Source organism: Pezoporus flaviventris, unplaced genomic scaffold (genome assembly GCF_033815535.1).
Source record: "Pezoporus flaviventris isolate CSIRO_AGI_PZ_B2104156 unplaced genomic scaffold, CSIRO_AGI_Pfla_v1 ptg000006l, whole genome shotgun sequence".
NCBI lineage: Eukaryota > Metazoa > Chordata > Aves > Psittaciformes > Psittacidae > Pezoporus > Pezoporus flaviventris.
The window spans coordinates 21,388,564-21,407,797 of NW_026892554.1; the positions used below are offsets into that span (position 1 = coordinate 21,388,564).

General features: G+C 54.3%; 1 protein-coding gene across 6 annotated transcripts in view; it reads left to right on the top strand.

The window, feature by feature from the left end:
• CPEB1 (cytoplasmic polyadenylation element binding protein 1) overlaps window positions 1–17,811 on the top strand; it is a 38,751-nt gene extending 20,940 nt beyond the window's left edge. For 4 of the 6 annotated variants that reach the window (XM_061447386.1, XM_061447384.1, XM_061447388.1 and 1 more), the window contains 9 exons: window positions 9,048–9,274; window positions 10,740–10,989; window positions 11,150–11,263; window positions 11,361–11,465; window positions 12,537–12,673; window positions 13,805–14,003; window positions 15,537–15,631; window positions 15,804–15,884; window positions 16,305–17,811. In XM_061447386.1, the coding sequence (XP_061303370.1) occupies window positions 9,048–9,274; window positions 10,740–10,989; window positions 11,150–11,263; window positions 11,361–11,465; window positions 12,537–12,673; window positions 13,805–14,003; window positions 15,537–15,631; window positions 15,804–15,884; window positions 16,305–16,415 (1,319 nt within the window). In that variant the 3' untranslated portion in view covers window positions 16,416–17,811. Of the gene's footprint in view, window positions 1–7,243; window positions 7,380–9,047; window positions 9,275–10,739; window positions 10,990–11,149; window positions 11,264–11,360; window positions 11,466–12,536; window positions 12,674–13,804; window positions 14,004–15,536; window positions 15,632–15,803; window positions 15,885–16,304 lie in introns of those variants that run through there. The other 2 variants (XM_061447389.1, XM_061447385.1) reach the window with 2 other exon arrangements.
• The last annotated feature ends 1,423 nt before the right edge of the window (window positions 17,812–19,234 follow it).

The window sequence follows — 19,234 nt, forward strand, 5'->3', positions numbered from 1 at the left end:
GGGTCAGGGCAGCCTCTTGTGCTTGCAGGAGCAGGCACCCAAACCCCTCCCCTTGGATTCTGCTAGGAAAGATGTTCTGTTGCAGCCTCTGGAGCACCCTGAGGGGCTGCTGTTGCTGCCTGTGTGCTCTCTGGAGGTAACAGCATATGAGTGTGAGTGCAAGGAAGGCACAGGCTTCTCAAGCCTCTGATGCTGTTTGGAACTGTTGGTGTGATGAGGAAAACACTCCAGCAGTGGCAGATCTGCTCCCTTCATAGACATGCAAGTGGTGCTCCACTGCCTGGTGGTGTTGCCATCTGCAAATACACTTGAGGCCTGTAGAGCTGCCTCTGAGCTCTTGGCTCCAGCTGTGGTCTGGAGCATGGGCTGGATCCTGAGTGAGCTGGAACAAGCAGCTCTCCTCTGAGAAGAGCGTCAGAGCTGCTCTTGGGTGGCTCTAGCTTAGTCTTTCTTTCCCTTTGTGATTGCTATTGGTGGTTTAGCTGTGTGCAAGCTCTGGCCTGGGGTAAGATTGATTCCTAGGATGGTGCCACTGAAATGGTGAGTGGTGTTTTCTTCCAGCCATTGCGCCACTACCTGCTTAAGAGCAGATGGAGTGTCTGCTTGCTGTGCATGTGGATGGAGAAGGTGCTGTCTGCTGCAGTAGTAATGTGGTAGCTCTCTAGAAGAGGTCCCGAGTGTGCTCAGTGCCTTCATGACCAGCAACACAGCATGTGCAGGTCTCTGTGCTTCCACTTGGAGCCAGGGAGGGACCTGCCTGGACTTCACACAGCAGCTTCTGGAGCTGCTCTCTCAGTGTGTGGGGGCTGCCTGCAGCAAAAGGTAGGAGTGATGCTGCTCCTCCCCTTCCCCAGCTCCAGTGAGACAGACCCTGAGTGTCCAACATCCATATGTTCCTGCTGTAGACTTTACTTTGTCCCTGGTGTCACTGTGGCAACCAGGCTGTGGAGCTGGTGTTGTGGGATGACCTGTCATTGTGGTGACTGTTTGCCCTGTGTACAGCTGAAATGCCTCTGGCTGACTTGTGTGGGGACTGCTGTAAGAAGATATCCTAGGCCCTTGGCAGTGTTCTTGACAGGCTGTCTTCAGGGTGATAGAGGAATTAAGTTGGAAAGGACCTCCTGAAGTTCAACCTCCTACTCAAAGTGGAATGATCTGCTGCCAAAGGGTGTTGTGGTCCTCACCTCAGCTAACAGCCTTCCTGGGAGCACAGGCTGAGGGCAGGGGTGGCAATTCCAGCAGCACCACGTATCTCTGAGAAGATAGATCCTGTGTGTCCCTTAAGTGCTGGCAAAAGAGCTGATTCACAGGTGATGTCTGTGCTGCTGCTGCCAGCCTCAGGTCTGCTCTGACACAGCAGCAGCCAGCTTCTGTGTGACATGGCCCTGGAGAAGGGCCCAACTCCCCTCCTTGCCCCTCTGGCTTGGGCTTTTCCTCTCCAAGAGTGCAGAGGGAAGGTGAAGCAAACCCCTAAAGCTGTCATGCTGTACCTGAGGCATGCAGTTGTGGGAACTGGGAATCTGTTAGCATCACTGGTGGTGCAGGGTGTGCTGCTCTAGCAACAGCGAGTGGCCTTTTGCCAGCTGAAGGCCTCAGAGAGGCTTTTGTGCCGTTTTTCAAAGGTTGCATGCATTTGGGACTAAAGCCTGTCTTTAGCTGGCCTGCCTTGCCCAGTGGGGTATGGCCAACAGCCTGCTCCTGTTGATCCCCCAAAGAGCATCCTTTTCCTCTAAGGGTGGTGCCCTGAATGACTGGCACCCACAAACGTGGATGCAGCCGAATGGTGCAAATGAGTCACCCTTGTTAGCACGTACGGTCACATTTGTTGTGGAGCTGCCACCTTGGGCTTCCAGCAGGAAATGGAGAGGAGTTTGATGCTTAAATATAGAGGTGTTTGTTCCTGAAGCTTGCAAAGCTCAATGTTGTGCAGGATTCGACCTGAATATGTTGGGGTTTAAATCTTCCTGGGACTGATGCAGTTAAAACCTGCTGCGTTTCAATGTGCTGAGCTCTGCTGTGGCAGTCTGCTTAGTGAATGTAATCACCTGCACACTTCCAATCCTGCCTCATGTTTTAGCTGTCTTGACTGTTGTTATATTTACCTTGGGCTTCTGTTTTCCCTTCCCAGAACACAGCAGTAAATGCCTGCCTCAGGAAGCTGTGAGGTTTGTTGCCATCCATGTCTTGCTTGACACAGGAGAAGGACTTATGCTCTCAATGTTAGTGCAAGAAGCTGTTCCTAGTTCTGGTTCCATTTTTCAGGGCGTACTGGGGAAGTGACTTACCATTGTGGTGCCAGAGCCAAGAATAGCCCTCAGGTGTCCTGACTCCAATTCTGTGGTTGAGCTGTGGGATCATGCTGCCTTTTTCTATTCCCCTGCCCCCTTCTTAACAAACCAGAAATAGCTGCCTGAATATCCTCAGTTCTTCTCTGCCCCAGATGAAGGATCTGGCAGGGCAGAGGTTCCTCTTGGGTAGTTCAGAAACAGAAAGGGCTGTGCTGGAGTTACTATTTAGATGGTGGCTGCTGCTGGTTTGAGCACATATGCAGCTCTGGGAGCTGCTGGTCTTGAAAGTTGGCAGATGGTTCAAGATGATTGAGACTTGTGATGTACAGCTCTGGAGAGGATGTGTGCCTGGGATTTCAGGTGTCTTTACACCAGCACTGACTTGCTTTTTCAATGGAGTAATGAGTATAATAATCAAATGGGGAGGATTGGAGCTGGGCAGGACCTCTTGAGGTGTCTGTGCTGCTCTGAGCTCTCAGGGACCAAGGACAGGGTCACTTCCATCTCTGGGCCCTGTCCTGTGGCTGCTCCACTTAAGAGGAAGAAATTTTTGTGCCACTTGCCTTGCTGCAGCTTTTCCCTGTTTTTTTTTTTGTGAACCTCTGAGGCTGCAGCTCCCTTTGAGGAGCAAATAGAGTGGGAAATAATGTGCTGAGCAAAGCCCACTCCTGTCCTGTGTGCTGCAGCCCTGTGTCTGTGGTGGCAGCTTCTGCTGGGCTTGGTTCTGTTGGTGCTCCCAGGGCTTGCTGGCTCCTCCTGGCAGTGAGAGGGCCCATGAAGTGCTGAAACTTCACTTAGGATTAGCCTGGAGCATCACTTGCCTCACTTGCCCCTTCCCCTGCAGTGAGTGGGAGCTTGGTGCTGCTGTGTGATGGGGGAAGCTCACTCTGGCAGCTTGTTTGTGTCCCTGCTGGAACTACAGGGATGTAAATTGAAGATGGAGGAGGTGGTTAAGGTGCCCATGTGCCTTTCAGAGAGGCAAATGCTTCTCTTGCCATCAAGTTGCTTAGTGTCTGGAGGAGGTGCTGCTTTTTGGCTGACTAAAGCCATTCAGCCTGCTCCCACCCCACCACAGTGGGGCCTGGCTGGTGGCAGAAACTGCAGACAAGCTGTTTCTCTGGAGCTGCAGCAGGCCATTGTTCAGGACACAGCCTTTACTCTTTGTGGGCTTATTTGACAAATGACAAAAGAAACTGCCCTGTGTTTGGTCTCTAGGGCCTTGGTCACGCTGCTTCCCAACCCTGCTGCCCTGTCCTGAATGTGCCTCTGGCTCCACAGCCTCTGGGCACAGTGTGTGTCGTGAGTGGAGGCAGAAGCATGTGGCACTGAAACCCATCTCTTCTGCCCTGCTTCTCTTGCTAAGAGCTTTCCTGTTGATCTGTCCTTGCCTATGCTAGGAGATGAGGGCAGAAGGGTGGGCTTTCAGTGTAAGCAGTAGCTGGTGGATGAAGGGGGGTGTTCTGAAAGTCTGCCATCCGTCCTGCACTGAGTCACCTCCTCTCTGGAGATGGAAATGTCTCTGTCAAACCTTGCTGGTGGTGCCAGCCAGCAAAAGTGACCCTCTGAAGCCTTTGGCATTGTAGGCCTGCTGGTCACTTCTCCATAGGCTTTTTTTTTTCTCCAGTCCTGCAGCTTTTAAGGGCTGGAACACCTCTTCAGAGGGTGACTTCAGGAAGTGTGTGCCTGTGCTCATCCAGCACTCAGTGCCACTGCTGGATGCAGTGAGGAACTACCTGCATCTTGAGCAGGTAGGGGCCAGACATGCCACATGCTGTGGCAGTGTAAGAACCTGGGGCCTGGTGTGCTGTAACTTGTGTCCTGCATAGTTACATGCACCTTCAGGCTTGTGAGGAGTCTGTAATGGGTGTCCACTGGTGTTCTTTGTGTGGGGAAGAACTTGAGCAGAAGGCCCTGGACAAGTGTTAGTTGAGAGGTTTTCTTGCAAGACTCCGTTTCCAGGTAACTTGGCTAAAATTGTCATGCTAAGGAGGGAAGAGCCATCAGTGCCGCTCTGCTGATGTGCTGCTGGCTTGTTCTGTTCGGTGGTGCCCTGCAGGCCCAAGCTAAAGCACAAGTACTTGTTCAGAGGACAGCTGAATGGTTGCAGAGCTCTTTCTGTTAACTACAGCTGTCAGGAGTAAATGCAGTGGATGCTCCATATGGTGTTTTTCTTAAGGTCTTATTAAAGGCATTAAAGCATCATTTGTCATCAGCAGAATGGGAAGGCGGTTTATTTACCCAGAGCCCTTCCTTGAGCTGTCAGCATCTGTAAGCCCAGCTCCTTAGGGCTCATCTTTACTCCCATCTCTTCTAAAATTGACTTGGTCAGTGTTACCTGGAAGGTGTAGTTCTGAAGTGTCTGTGAATGGCAGCACAGGCCAGGAAGCTGCATGGTCCTGAGCAGGTGCTGGAAGTCTGAAATTGCAAATCTAACCAGCACATGGAAGAATAAAAGCTGTTCTGGGCCTGGTTGGACACCTTTCTGTTGGGGTGCCTTTCCAAAGGTGTGTGCTGTGAAATGCATGTGGAGCTAAATTTGTGGTGAACAAGGATGTGGAGCTGTTGGAGAGACCCTAGAGGACAAGATGCTGTGAGGGCTGGAGCAGCTCTGCTCTGGAGCCAGGCTGAGAGAGCTGGGCTGGGGCAGCCTGGACAAGAGAAGGCTCCTGAAGGGGAGACCTGAGAGCAGCTCCAGTGCCTAAAGGGGCTGCAGGAAACCTGGAGAGGGGCCTGGGACAAGGGCCTGTAGGGACAGGCCAAGGGGAATGGCTTGAACCTGCCCGAGGGGAGACTGAGATGAGCTCTTAGGCAGAAGCTCTTCCCTGTGAGGGTGCTGAGGCGCTGGCACAGGGTGCCCAGAGAAGCTGTGGCTGCCCCATCCCTGGCAGTGTTCAAGGCCAGGTTGGACACAGGGGCTTGGAGCAAGCTGCTCTAGTGGAAGGGGTCCCTGCCTGTGGAAGGGGTTGGAACTGAATGAGCTTTAAGCTCCCTTCCACCCAAACCAGCTTGTGGCCCTATGAGCCCAGTAGCTCAGTGGTTGGTAAGTGGATTTAAAAAGATAACTTGGGATCTATGGGATGGAGTTGGCCTGAAGAGTAGGAACAAGCCAGGCTGTGAAGCCCATGCTGTGGGCTCACTGTAGCTGTGTACTGCAATGTGAAGCGTCTGGCTTGGGTGCGATGGGTCCAAGATGCTTGCATGTGCTCCCCTAGGTGTGTTTAAGCATCCTGGAATAATGCAGGAATGAAGGGCACACATTACAGCAGCACTGTGCTGATAGTTGAGCTTTTCCTAGTAAATTCTAAGGAGGAGGAGTGGTTTGTGGGGCTCCATGGAATGACCTGAGTGCCTGCGAGCTGGACGAGCGCCACACTAGGATCGAGCCTGCTCCACAGAGCTCTTAAATCTGTCAGCATTTGGCTGACATGCTCCAAGATGGAGCACACTGGCTCCAAATCCAGGCATTAAAGCTGCAGCAGTGAGGCAAAAGTCAGAGCTGAGTTTCTATTAAAAGCTGCCTTTCTGCTGTCCCCTGCAAAGGAGCATTGGCATGTGCCTCGCTTGCAGCTCTGGGTGGAGGCAGGGAAAGTTCCAGAAGCTCTCTGCAACCAGCTATGCTCCAGCTGCTGTGGGAGTGCCTGAATGGGAACAGTGGTGACCCTTCACTTAAAACTTCCCCCCAAGATGTGGAAAGTACTTTGTTTGCACTGAGGGAGTTGGGTTTAGTCTGATGTTCCTCTGGTATCTTCAGGGATGCTTTTGGCACCAGAAATTGCTGATGCATCTTGTGTGTGCACTGGGAGTATTTTTTTTTCCCTTGGAGCTGTCTGCTTGGGAGGGGAGACAAGGCCAGCTTCCCTACAAGAGCTGTGGTTTTACTAACCAGCCCTGATGGCTTGAGGGCTTGTTTTAGGTGGGCAACTTTGAGAGGCTCTTGCACCCCAATCCATGGGGATTCTATGGGTTAAAGCTGGATGCCTTTGGGCTGGGGAGTGAGAACTAAGATCTGGCTTCTCCTGCAGGTGTTTCCGAGGCTGCCTGCAAAGCTAGGCTTAAGGGGTCCTTGCTGTGCAAGTGGAGAGGAGGAAACTGAGTGTGGCTCATGGCTTTTCCTCCCAGTGTCCCTGTGAGTGGCTGTAGGTGCTGAGTGAAGCAAAGTCAGACCCACTGAGGTGATGTGGGGGGGTCTCCGTGAGCTCTGTGACCGAGCACCTGTGCAGCATCCTTCTGGGGTGGATGAGGTCCATCTGCATTAACAGCAGGTTAGGAGTGGGTCAGTTGTAGCTGGCAGGTTTTTGCTTGATGCTGACACTCGGATGCCCAGACAGCAGATCCCTTCAAAGGCCAGTAATCCTGCTGCTTGAATGCACTTGTACTAGCCTTACTGGTTTTCTAGGTGCGGTGAGAGCTGTGCAATACTGGGAGCAAATGTGTAATTGGTGGCTGTAGCAAGCTGGAGTGGTGGCAGAGATGAGGGTGGAATCAATGATGCAAAGCTGATGGACCCTGTAATGCCTTTGGGAGCTCCTGATGAGCCCCTGAGTTCTTTCTTATGCATCCCCACATCCCAAATGGAGTTCTGGTCCTGCATCTCTGATAACCAGGAGGTGAGGTGCAGGACAGCATTGACTGTTAGCAATCTGCATGACATTCCCTGCTCCAGATCTGTCAGTGCTGCGTGCACGGGGTCAGCACAGGGTGTTACAAACCCACCGTGCTCAGTGGCTGAGGAGGGTGTCAGTGCTGGAGTGTGTGTTGGCAGCAAGGTTTGGGCTGTGGGAGCAGCTGCTTTGCTTTGACTCTTGTGCTGTTTAGTGAATAATCAGATTTTTGAGCCCGTTTCACACATTCATCTGTCTCCCTTGAACAATGCACTGGCTGTATTTTTAAACAAATCACGTGGCTTCGGGGAAGTGGCCAAACCAGCGTAGAGCAGCTTGCCTGGGCTGGGAGATGCTGTGCCCTGGGCTGGGACTGGGAGGGGAGGAAAGGAACGGAACAGCCTCCTCGCCAGCTCTAGCTGCTGCTGCAGTGTTCTCTCTGCTGCCCACCACTGCTGGTGGGGCTGCTGCTGCCCCAGCTCTGTCCGGGGTAAGTACCGCTGCCCAGCAAGTGCTTTGTGGCACTGGGCTGGCTGTAAGCACAGGGGCTGCTGCTGGGAGAGCCAAGCAGATACTCAAAGGGCCTGAGGTCTGTTCACAGTGCCGTCAGAGGTGAGTTCATAGACCTGTGCAGTAGCCAGAATGTATCTGTGCCTCTGTAGGGAGAACTCGCAAGGATAATGCTGTGTAATTGGGGAGATGCTGTGACTGTTGCTGCTGCTCCTGCAGCTCTGCCTCAGATTGAGGTAGATCCTTCAAGTAAAGGATCCACCTCCATGTCTGTGGGGTTTCTGATGTCTTGTGAGGCTGGAGATGCTGGCTCCCCAGCAGGTGTGCCACTGGATAATGTGGCTTGGGATGGGTCTGTCCCAGCACCTGGCTTTGGTGGGTGTGACAGCTTTCTCTGGTGCTGGCGCTGAGGTGGTGCTGGTGTCTGGCAGAGCAGTTGAGTATGGTGGCATTTTTTTACTCGCCTGGTTTGGGCAGTGTCTTGGATTGTTAATGCTCTTCTGCTCAAGAGCTACTGAAAACCTTGGTTGTAAACCCTGTGGTCGTAGCTGGATGGGCTAGGATGGGTCTGGAGGATATCAAGTGGATCCCAAACTTGCTTTGCTGAAAACTGAAAGCTACAGGGTGAGCTGCCTTGTTTTGCAGCCTCTGAATAATTAAAACCATTTCTGAATGCTTTGCTCTTCCCATTTGGTTTGGGGACACATTCAGCTTGCTGAGACTTGCTCCTTTTGAATAGAGCTGGCTGGTGTCATGCCCCTGTGGGATGCAGTGTGGCTGAGTCTGCCCTGTGTTCCCTCCCCTTCTGGGTGGCAGCTGATCCCACACTACTGCCCTATGGAGCAGGGTGGGACTTTGACCCTTCGGTGGCCCGGTGCTCCATGCACAGGGGCAGCTCTGTTTGCAAGAAGGAATTTGCTTGCTTTGGTTCCTCAGTGGGAGGAAAAGCTGCTGCATGAGGGAAGCAGCCTGGTGTGCGCCTGTCTGCCTGCTCTGGGGCAGGGGCCTGACCAGACAGGCTTGTTGTGAGCGTGGCCTGGGGATGGTGCTGCTGCTGACTGGGAAGTGTGTCCTTTGTCAGCAGGCTAGGCTGGCACACTGCTGTCTGCCTGGAGCAGCTCCTCTTGGGGTTGGTGTGTGGTGGCCTGCTGTGGAAGCTCACATGCCTGCTCATGGGCCAGGCCTTGTTCCTCTCAGCCTGTGCAGCAGAGACTGGCCATGGGCCTGCTCTGTGCCCCCCTTGCTACAGCTGCATGGGCATCTGCACCGCTGGGGCCCAGCCTGCTCCCCTAACAACGCAGGCTTGGTGGAGCGGCCTGTGTGGAGCACCTGCATGAGGTCCATAACCAGGACATGGGGGCTGTCATTCTCTTCCCAGATGACATCAGATCTTCTGGCTGATCTCAGCCTTGGGAGAGTAACCCATGCTTTTGTCTGTCACCACACTGGGCTGCTGCTGCTGGCTGCAGCTGGTGGCAAAGAATGCAGCCTGGCTGGAGCTGTGTGGAGGGCTGGTTCCTGCCACACGTGCTGCTGGCTATGGGCTGAGAGGAGCTCAGTGCCCTCCTGGGCTGCTGCCACGGGAGCTGGGAGGGAAGGCAGGAGGTGTGTCATGCTGCAGTGCTGATGGGCTGTGTTTCTATTGCAGTTCTCAGCATGCTGAGTAACCCTCTGGGGAATGTCCTGGGGAAGCCCCCGTTGGGTTTCCTGCCTCTGGACCCCATTGGCTCTGACCTGTCAGAAAAGTTTTCCACACCAACGCTGAGGAATTCCCGCCTGGACTCCCGCTCCCTCCTGGACTCCCGCTCCAGCAGCCCCTCGGACTCGGACACCAGTGGCTTCAGCTCTGGCTCGGACCACCTCTCAGACTTGATTGTAAGTTTGGGTCTTGCACCCACTCTCTAATTCCTGGTGTCTTGTCGTGTTTCTGGGGAGCATGGGAGAGCTGGAGGGGCTGCAAGGCACAGCCCTGCCTACTCAGGAGGGGCAAAGAGTACTTCAAAGAGCTTGTCATGCCCACACAGACACAGCAAGCTTCTGCAGCCCAGGGTTTGGAAGAAGGGCTGCTCATGTGGCCCTTCCTGCAGTACAAATTAGCAATATCCTTGTATAATTTTGGTCTGAATAATGTTTTGGCCTTTTAGCTTTGTGCTTGCAGCCCCAAGGGGTTGAAGTAGCTCCCAGAGGGGTCTGAGTGCTTGAGCTTCTGTGTGGCAGTGGGGTGTCTGTGTCCTGGTCCCAGCAGGGAGGTGGTTGAGTGGCACAGATGCCTCCAGGCTCCAGCCTGGATTTCTCAGGAGCTCCTGTCCCTGCCTTTCATTGCCCTTCTCATTTGCTGACTGCACTTCATCTCTGGGCAGCTGCTTCTAGAGCAAACTGGGTCTAGCCTGCTCCCATTCCTTACAGCACAGCTAAATTTGGAAGCTAGTGAGTGTCTGTGTTGCTGCCCCAGTCTGTGCTGCTGGGTCTGTGTCACAGTGGCCCCAGCTAGCTCTGGCTGCTGCTGCAGGGCTCATTCTCAGGATCTGAGGCCACAGCCAGGGACAAGCTGCTCCTGGCTCTGCTGTGGTGTAGCTGTGGCCTTGACCCCCACAAGGCAGGAAGGACATTGTTGTCTTGATGTGGATTCTCCTAGAGGGTTGGAGTCTGGAGCAGGGACTCTGGTGATGGCAGGCAGTGTGAGGCAGCAGGGCTTTGTGCTGGCCTTGTTCATAAGGTCAGGTCTCCCTTGTCATGGGATGGCACTCTGAGCTGCGCAGCATCTCCCCATCCCTGCTGGCTCATTAATCCTTGCTTCTGCTCCATCCACCTGGGGAGGCATGTTCAGCCTGGAACAGTTGGCTCTGCAGGCAGCTGAGCCCTGGGCTGGGAGCTGCTCTGCACAGGGTGAGTGCCTGCTGGCTGCCTGCAGAACTGGTGGGTGCTTCCAGAATGTCCTGCAGGCAGGGCCTTCAGTGGTGCACAAGGCTCCTCCTGGGGTGCCTCAGTGCTCACTGGGGCTGGCAGCTGTCCTAGAGGCTGCACAGGCAGGGAGTAGCTGGTGGCTTGGTGGGCTGCAGGGTGCCTCCTGCTCCAGGTCCCTGCTGCTGCTCATGGGTTGGGTGGGAAATGGCTTCAGGGTTAGGCCCTTTCCAGGAAACCATGGTCCTGTCAGGCTGCTGGGGCAGTGAGAGGGCTGATTTCCTGCTGCTGCCACATCTCAGAGGGTCTTGGATGACCAGGAATTGCCATTAGGTGACCAGGAATTGCAGGTGAGGGCAGGGCCCAGTGTGGCACATGTCCTCCAGTATTATGTCATGTTACTCAAAGCTGGGTCTTAATGTGGATTTTTCTCTTGCAGTCAAGCCTTCGGATCTCCCCCCCTCTACCTTTCCTGCCCCTCAGTGGGGTGTCAAGAGACCCCCTAAAGATGGGAGTAGGGTCCCAGCTGGATCAAGATCAAGCTGCTCTGGCTGCAGTAACCTCCTCCCCAGCCAGTGCATCGAAAAGATGGCCTGGAGCATCAGCGTGGCCTTCCTGGGATCTTCTGGACTCTCCAGAAGACCCCTTCAGTATTGAAAGAGAAGCTAGGCTTCACAGGCAAGCAGCAGGTAAGTTGGATGATGGGTCTCAGCAGGCTTCAGTGGCAGCTGCCTCCTGCTGCTGCAGCTCTGCCGAGCCTATGGCTGTGAAACATGGGGATTTGCTTGGAGAACTATGGGAGAGCAAAGTAAATGGTCCTGTACTGAGTGTTGTTGGTGCTTGTCCAAGCTGTGAATGAAGCAACCTGTACCTGGAGTGGGCAGCTGCCTCCCCGAAACTACAAGAACCCCGTTTACTCCTGCAAAGTGTTCCTGGGAGGAGTCCCGTGGGACATTACGGAAGGTGAGCAGCCCCTGGCCCTGCGCTGTGGGTTTTGCCTCCGGGAGGGTGTGGGGTGGAGCCTTTTCTGGGATATTGACTCCTCTCCTTCTGTCTGTAGCTGGACTGATCAACACCTTCCGTGTGTTTGGCTCCCTGAGTGTGGAGTGGCCTGGTAAGGATGGCAAACACCCACGCTGCCCTCCCAAAGGTAATATGCCTAAAGGTAATAGCGACACGGTAGGGTTACTTTTTTCCCATGCTATGTTACAGCACGGATCTGGGCTGGTACGGCTGCATGCTGGTGACTGGATGGTACAGAGCACCCTAGGGTAAATGTCCCACACTCACTTGGGTGAGCACCAGAGCACTGTCACCTTGAACCTGGTGTCCCCCTCCCTGTCCCTAGCAGGGCTGGGCAGAGTGTGGGGTGGGGGGAGCCCTCTCTGGTGCTTCTGGAGTCCCATGAGGGTCTGGCTCGCCCTGGGTGCTTGCTGCCAGCACATGCATCCTCGAATCCAGTCGTGTGTCTGCAGTGAGCTGGCAGCTCAGGGACTGGTGAGCTGAGCAGTGCCTGGGGTGTCCTTGTGCCTGAGGTAGCTGGGCTGATGTGTTGTGTAAGCAGTGATGAGTTCCTCAGTGAGGAGCAACTAGTTTGTAGGCTCGGTGGTGCCTGGTGGCCTCATTCAGTTACTAGCACAGTGTGAGGTGCAGAGTGCTGGTGCTGTGGGAAGTGATTTTGAAGCCCTGAACTTGTATTTCTGGGCCAAGACATCATAAGTATCATAGAATCATAGAATAGTTAGGGTTGGAAAGGACCTTAAGATCACAGAGTTCCAACCCCCCCTGCCATGGGCAGGGACACCTCACACTTAAACCATCTCACCCAAGGCTTCATCCAGCCTGGTCTTGAACACTGCCAGGGATGGAGCATTGAAGCAAAGTCTGTTTCCCTGCAGACCACACTGTGGCCTGGCTGGTGGTGCCCACTTGTCCCATCTAGATGTGGCAGGGAGGATGGACAGTGGTCCACATGGCACTGGATGTGGACAGCCTGCCCCTTTGTGCTGGGTTTGGGCTATTTCTGAGCTTGGCTGAGCTCTGGGCATCTTGGGTGGGTCGTGTGTGGAGGGACTGCAAATCGCCCTCCCCTAGAAGGGCTTGTGAATAGCAAGGAACATACAGTGCAGATCCTTTGGCATCTGAGAGTGATTTTTTGAGGGTGTCTGCAAACAGGGATGATCTTTCTCATCTGCTCCAGTTCTAACAACTGCTTCTTTCCCTTTACCTCTAAAAGGATACGTCTACCTGGTGTTTGAGTCGGAGAAATCTGTGCGTGCTCTCCTCCAGGCATGCTCCCAGGACTTGTTAAGCCCCGATGGGCTCTCTGAATACTACTTCAAGATGTCCAGCCGTAGGATGCGCTGCAAAGAGGTGAGCAGACCTGTGAGAGTCACTCTGCAGATGACAGCAGGAGATGCTGATGAGATCCTTGGAGACAAGGGGATGGGCAGTGTTGCTATGCTCTGGGAAAGCAGGGCTAAAAAAGAGCAGCAGAAGTCAACTTGCTCTTGGCTCTCTTTAACTGGTGTGTTCCTGTAGGGCGGCTGGATGTGGGCAAGGAGGGAAGTGTCAGGTCAGTGTTTGTGACCTTCACAACAGCTTGTGTCCAGAACTGTGGCACGGGTCTCCTGGATCTGTGGCAGACCCTGGCTTCATGAAGCCAAGTGGCTTCGTGCAGCTGGAAAGGAGCACAGGGACAGGAATTTTTCTGCTTCATGCTGCTTTCAGTACACCTTTCCTTGCAGGGACAAACTTTGATCCCCTTAGTGCTTTGCTAGATCTCCCATGCTTGCAGAATGAATGGCTCTTGTGCTCACTACAGGCAGGTATATTGGATCCACAGCTGACATTGCAGCCTCTCCCCAGTGTGGTTGTGGATGCCTGACCTGTGGAGGTGCTGGGGCTGGGCTCAGCCTCCTGGTGAAGGGAGAATGTAGCTGTAGATGGGGTACAGCTGTGTAAACTTGTGAGTTAAAGGATTGAGATTCAGCTCTTACCTAGGCAGGCACAAACTCCTTGTGCTTCAGAAGCTCTCCTGGTGTGTGGCTGTTGGCAGTGCTTTCATGCTTGGTGATCTAGGGCTCATAGAAGTTTATCCTGTATCAGCTGCTTTGCATATGGAAACTCCTGTTGAAATTAGCCGTGGTTTTCTGTGCTGGGAGGCATCTCACTGGGCTGTAAACGGAGGCTACAGACAGCAGGAGGAATCCACTTGTACATGGATTGTATCCTGGCTGCCAGCCCTGAGGGACCAGGGCTTTGGGCTCCCATTTGGCTGGAAGTGGAGCAGTGTGGCTGTTCGGTTCTGTGCACTCTTGCAGGCGTTTGGAGCAAAACCAGAGCTCCAGAGCTCTGGACATAGGCACTGAGCAGCAGTAGTGACACTTGGAGGTCAGGGTCAAGCCCAAGGGCCTGGGCTGACCGCTCCCCTCAGCTGAGGTGCGGTGGGGCAGGGCAGTGTGCAGGCCCTTGGCTGACCCCAGCTGCTGTGTGTGGCTGCAGGTGCAGGTGATCCCGTGGGTGCTGGCAGACAGCAACTTTGTGCGCAGCCCATCGCAGCGGCTTGACCCCAGCAAGACGGTGTTTGTGGGGGCTCTGCACGGGATGCTCAACGCGGAGGCGCTGGCGGCCGTCATGTACGACCTGTTCGGAGGGGTGGTCTACGCTGGCATCGACACGGACAAGCACAAGTACCCCATCGGTAAGTGGGGATCCCACTGTCACCCATGGTATGCTCTGAGGAGGCTGCAGCAAGCCTCTTGGCCCTTCAGTGGGAAAGACTGCCCAGGGTGCCAGGCTCTACCAGTGCTCGCTCTAGGAGCAGACTTCTAGCCAGCCTCTTCCAGAGGCAATGCTCCTTGCCTGCCAGCCATGGGGAGGAAAGATGAGGCTTGGGAGGGCCAGCAAAGCCAACACTCCTGGGAACTGGAAGCTCTTAGATCATTGCCTCACTGCCCCCAGGCAGTTCTCCAGTAGAAATGAGAGTGAGAGCAGTGGGAGAAAGACAAACTCTTCTCACAGATAAGTGATTAAGAGGAAACTGCACCAGGGGAAATTTAGAAGGCTCTGAGGAACAATTCCTTCTCCAAAGAGTGCTCAGGCATTGGAACAGGCTGCCCAGGGCAGGGCTGCAGTCACTGTCCCTGCAAGTGTTCACACACAGTGGAGACAAGGCCCTCGGTGTCATGGTGAGTCTCCCATGTGCTGCCAGGCAGGAGCAATGTTGGAGTTTGCAGAGCTGCTGTCTGCTCATCGCTGTCCTTTCAGGCTTTTCAGGTCAAGGCTTGGGTTTTGGATGTGCCATGGTGCTGCAGTGCATTGCCACTGAAGTGGCTCTGGGGGAGGGCAGTCCTAGGGGGTTGGATGCGTGAGGCTAAGTAGATCCTTGGGATGGTCATGGATGAAGTCCTGCACTCTAACCTGCCCTGTGCTGGCACTGTGGGCTCCTAGAGCAGGACTTAACATGGAGCTTCATGCAGAGCTCAGGGTGCTCCTTCAGGTGGGTGAGATCTGCCCCTGATGGCAGTTGCCCAGACAGCTTTTGGAGGTCCTGCTAAGGAGGTGGACTTGATCCCACTGAAAAAAAAGATCCCCTTGTTCACAGCAGTGATGCTGAGCTGGCCCTGGGCCCTCCAGCCTTGTGGTGCTGCAGGAGAGGAGTAGATGAGTCCTGGGTAAGGCTTTGCTCTGGTTTTAGCTGTCTGCTGACAGTCTGGGTAGTGTAACAGCCAGAGCTTCCCTTACACTAAAACACATAGGTAAGCATGGGTATGCTTTCCTGGAGCTTAACAAAACTTGGCTGGAAGCGAGTGGTGCAGGAATGCTGCTGACTGGCAGGGAGGGAAGCTGCGAAGCGCCAGGCTGGCGATGAGTGGGAGGCTTAAAGCTGCTGAGCTGTCTGGGCCCCGGCTTCCTTCAGGTGCAGGTGTGGAGCCTCCTGCTGCTGCTGCACTGCCCCCGAGCCTCCCACTGCTGCCCGGCCGCTGCCACCCGCAAGCTCGGGTCACAGCAGCCCAGAGGTGTTCGTGGAGAAGCTTTGCTCCTCTCAGCTCCCTGCTGTGCTGCTGTGGCTGCCTGGGGAAGGAGGCAGGCGAAGCCGTGAGGCTTTGGATGTGGTCTCCCTTGGAAGCCGCAGGTGACTGGGCACTGTGGAGCAGTAGCTCCCCCCAGCCTCCACCAGCTCCTGTCACAAGTGCCAGGTCAGTCTAACACTCATGGTTGGTCTGTCTTGCAGGGTCTGGCCGTGTCACCTTCAACAACCAGCGCAGTTACCTGAAGGCTGTGACCGCTGCGTTCGTAGAGATCAAAACCACCAAGTTTACTAAGAAGGTGAGTGGGGCTGATGGAGCATCTGTGGAGCTGTGTCTGTGGGGTGGGTGCTGGGCCTGGGAGCACTGTGACCCACAGAGCCTGCCCATGGAGGCAGCAGTGAAGGGTGCTGTGAGGATTTGGGGTGCCCCCAGCACTGCTTCATGCCCGCTGCCTGGTTCTCCTGCTGCAGGTTCAGATTGACCCATACCTGGAGGACTCCATGTGCCAAGTCTGCAGCACCCAGCCCGGCCCCTTCTTCTGCAGAGACCAGGTGAGGCTTTTCCTGCTCAGCTACTGCACTTCTGGGGGAATGGGTGTGTTCCTTGAGGAGGAGGAGGTCCCATGGGGTGGTGCTGCTACTGTGATGAGCTGGAAGTGCCATCACCCTGCATTTGGTCCCAGGGGACTCTGGCTGACCTCTGGCAAAGGAGCTTCGCCAGGGTCCAGTGGCTTCTCATGGAGTCAGGATGGGAGCTGGCAGCAGGGGTACAGCCGCCTGCAAGTGCACAGATCCCCATTGTCAAACCCGTTTAAAAAGGGCCACGCTGGGATCTCGGTGGCCAGAATTCCCTCCCTCTGCCTCAAAGATGAGGGCTGCAAAACCAGGGAGGGTAGGAGGGTGATGCCGCTTCGCCAGCGGGACGGTGCCATTTCCCAGCCCTAGGACGCTGCCCCTCTGCTCTACCCCCAGATCTGCTTCAAGTACTTCTGCCGCTCCTGCTGGCACTGGCAGCACTCCATGGAGGTCCTGCGTCACCACCGCCCGCTGATGCGCAACCAGAAGAACAGAGACTCCAGCTAAAGGGGCTGCCGGGGCCTCGGGGGCCGCCGCAGGCGCAGGAGAAAGTCCTTTGTTAACCCGCCGAGCGGAGAGCGCACGATGCTGGTGCCAGACCCAGGCTGGGAACGTGCTTCCTGAGGACTAACGGGGAGGGGGGGAGAAACCAATAATCTTACATTCATGTTTGCACTTGCTGGTCTTTTTGTTTCTGCACTAATGCACAGTGAATTTTGTTGGGGTTTGTTTGGGGGTGTTTTTGAGGGGGAGGAGCGCCCCTCAAGTGATTCTGCAGTTCCCAGACTTTGGTTCCTAGTTTGCTGATGAGAAGCAAAAAAAAAAAAGCAACCTAATTCCAAGGGCCACGTGTTGCGGAGGTGTTCCCGCCTTCTCCGAGGATTTTTATTTATTAAAGGCGCTTTTTTACATTCCTTGCAATACCGGTGGTGATGATGCAGGTCTCATTGGCTCCATTTCTTTGCAGTTGCCATACAGTGCCTTTCCATTCATTTAACCCCCACCTGAACGGCATAAACTGGATGTTCAGCTGGCGTTTTTTACTGTAACAACAAGGAGACTTTGCTCTTCATTTAAAACCAAATCATATTTCATATTTTACGCTCGAGGGTTTTTACCAGTTCCTTTTTACACTCTTAAAAACAGTTTTTAAGTCGTTTGAAATGAGAGATTTTTTTCTTTCCTGGCAGCTTTTAACATTATTGCAATTTGTGTCTGGGGGCTGCTGGCGGAAGGTTGTGAATCGAGGGGTTTGCAACAGGACAGGCTTGGTTTTTGTGTTCCTTTCTTTTTGGGGTTTGAAACTGGACCGGATAACGGATCTCTGAGCTGCTGTATATAGTTTTAAATAGTTTGTTGCACTTTTTTTAAGTTGCACTTACGGGGGGTTGATAGAGGTTTTTAATCACACCAAGTCACAGGACTTAAACCTTTTTCTTTTGTACCGAGCTACACAAGGGCTGCGTGTCGGAGCACGGATGGAGGTTCGCATGAGCCCTTTCTCTTAGAGGGGACGAGTTCTTTTTCCCTTCCTTGACGAAATGTACGGAGTTAAGGTGCAGTCGACTGAAATGCTGCTGCTGCTGGGATTTGACCCTTTCATTATGATTTTGATTTATTATGTTTTTTACTTTCCCCTCTATTGGAAGCTGTGTGCCAAAGAACCAGTGTCATAATTTCTCCCTCTTCCGTTGTGTTTTTGGTTTTGTTTTCTCTTTTCCTGCTGAGCTGATGTTGCATTGTTGCATATCCCAGCTGCTCTTTGTGGGGTTTTGTGAAGCTGTGTGTGAAGTCTCTACCTCATTGTAGTATACGCAGGCAAGACTGCACTCTCCTACAGACGCGTGGAGTAAGCTGTGGTGTAGTTTTTGGCACATAATAAACACGTTGCAGCAAAAAAAAATCCACCTTTGTTGTCCTCCTTGGGTGCACCAGGGGTGGGAACCCTGCGCGGTCTTTGGCCCTTGCTGGGGGACATGTATGGATGCTGTAGGTGATTTGGGAAAGCCTGGCTCAGGGCAGGTAGGGGTTTCTCTGGGGCACCCCACTTTCCCAGGGGCTACCTGCATGTGCTGCCCGGGGCTACCTTCTGGGAGCCTTCCTTCTCCTTTCTCTTCAGCCTCTTTTTTTTCTTCCTCCTCCTTGTCCTCAGACTGCTCCTCGCTGCCTTCCTCCTACTTTCCCTCCTCGCTGCCAGAGCTGGAGCCGCTGTCCTCACTGACAGACTCAGGCTCTAAAAGGGGCCATGGCTCAGCCCTGCTGCGGCATCCCTCTTGGCACCACAGCTTCCTGCTGTGTCCCCACACCCACTGCTGCCTCCCTGCTGCCCCCCCTGTATCCTTTCACTGCATGCCCTTCATTGTGTCTCTGAGCCATCCTGCCCGTCCCTACCATGATGGAGTGTCCCCTGCCCTGCCACTTACTGAAGGTCTTGAGCCAAAGGCCGCCTCACAGTATCACAGTACGCTAGAGATTGGAAGGGACCTCGAAAGATCATCTAGTCCAATCCCCCTGCCGGAGCAGGAACACCTAGATAATGTTACACAGGAATGTGTCCAGGCGGGTTTTGAATGTCTCCAGGGAAGGAGACTCCACAACCTCCCTGGGCAGCCTGTTCCAGTGTTCCGTCACCCTCACTGAGAAGAAGTTTCTTCTCAAGTTTAAGTGGAACCTCTTGTGTTCCAGTTTGTACCCGTTACCCCTTGTCCTATCATTGTTTGCCACTGAGTAGAGCCTGGCTCCATCCTCGTGACACTCCCCCTTTATATATTTATAGACACTTATAAGGTCACCCCTCAGTCTCCTCCAAACTATAGAGACCCAGCTCCCTCAGTCTTTCCTCATAAGGGAGATGCTCCACTCCCTTAATCATCTTTGTTGCCCTGCGCTGGACTCTCTCCAGCAGCTCCCTGTCCTTCTTGAACTGAACTTTGCAGAAGAAGCTGGGGCTCTCCTAAAGTTAATGAGGGTATAATGATGCTATCCCGTGCCATGCCACATGGCTGGGCGATGGGGCAAGGGCAGCGGGGTCCTTATATGCAGGGTTTGGGGAGGTGAGTGAGAGTTGGGGTGCAGGGGCACCCTGGCTGTCCTGTGCCCTTGTGGGGCGACAGGACTTGGGGCTCTTTCCTCCCGCTCCCCACCCTTCCGACTGCACCCGCCCCAGGGCGCTGTCCCCTCATCCTCTGAGGCTGTGATGCTCGCAGGGGCCCAGCGCCCCTCTCGGGTGCTGTGTGTGGCGCTCTGTGTCCTGCCGCGCTGGCCATGGGCCGCCCGCCGCTCCCCGGAGCCCCTTCCTCACCTTCCCCCGGCGCTCCTCAGCCGCG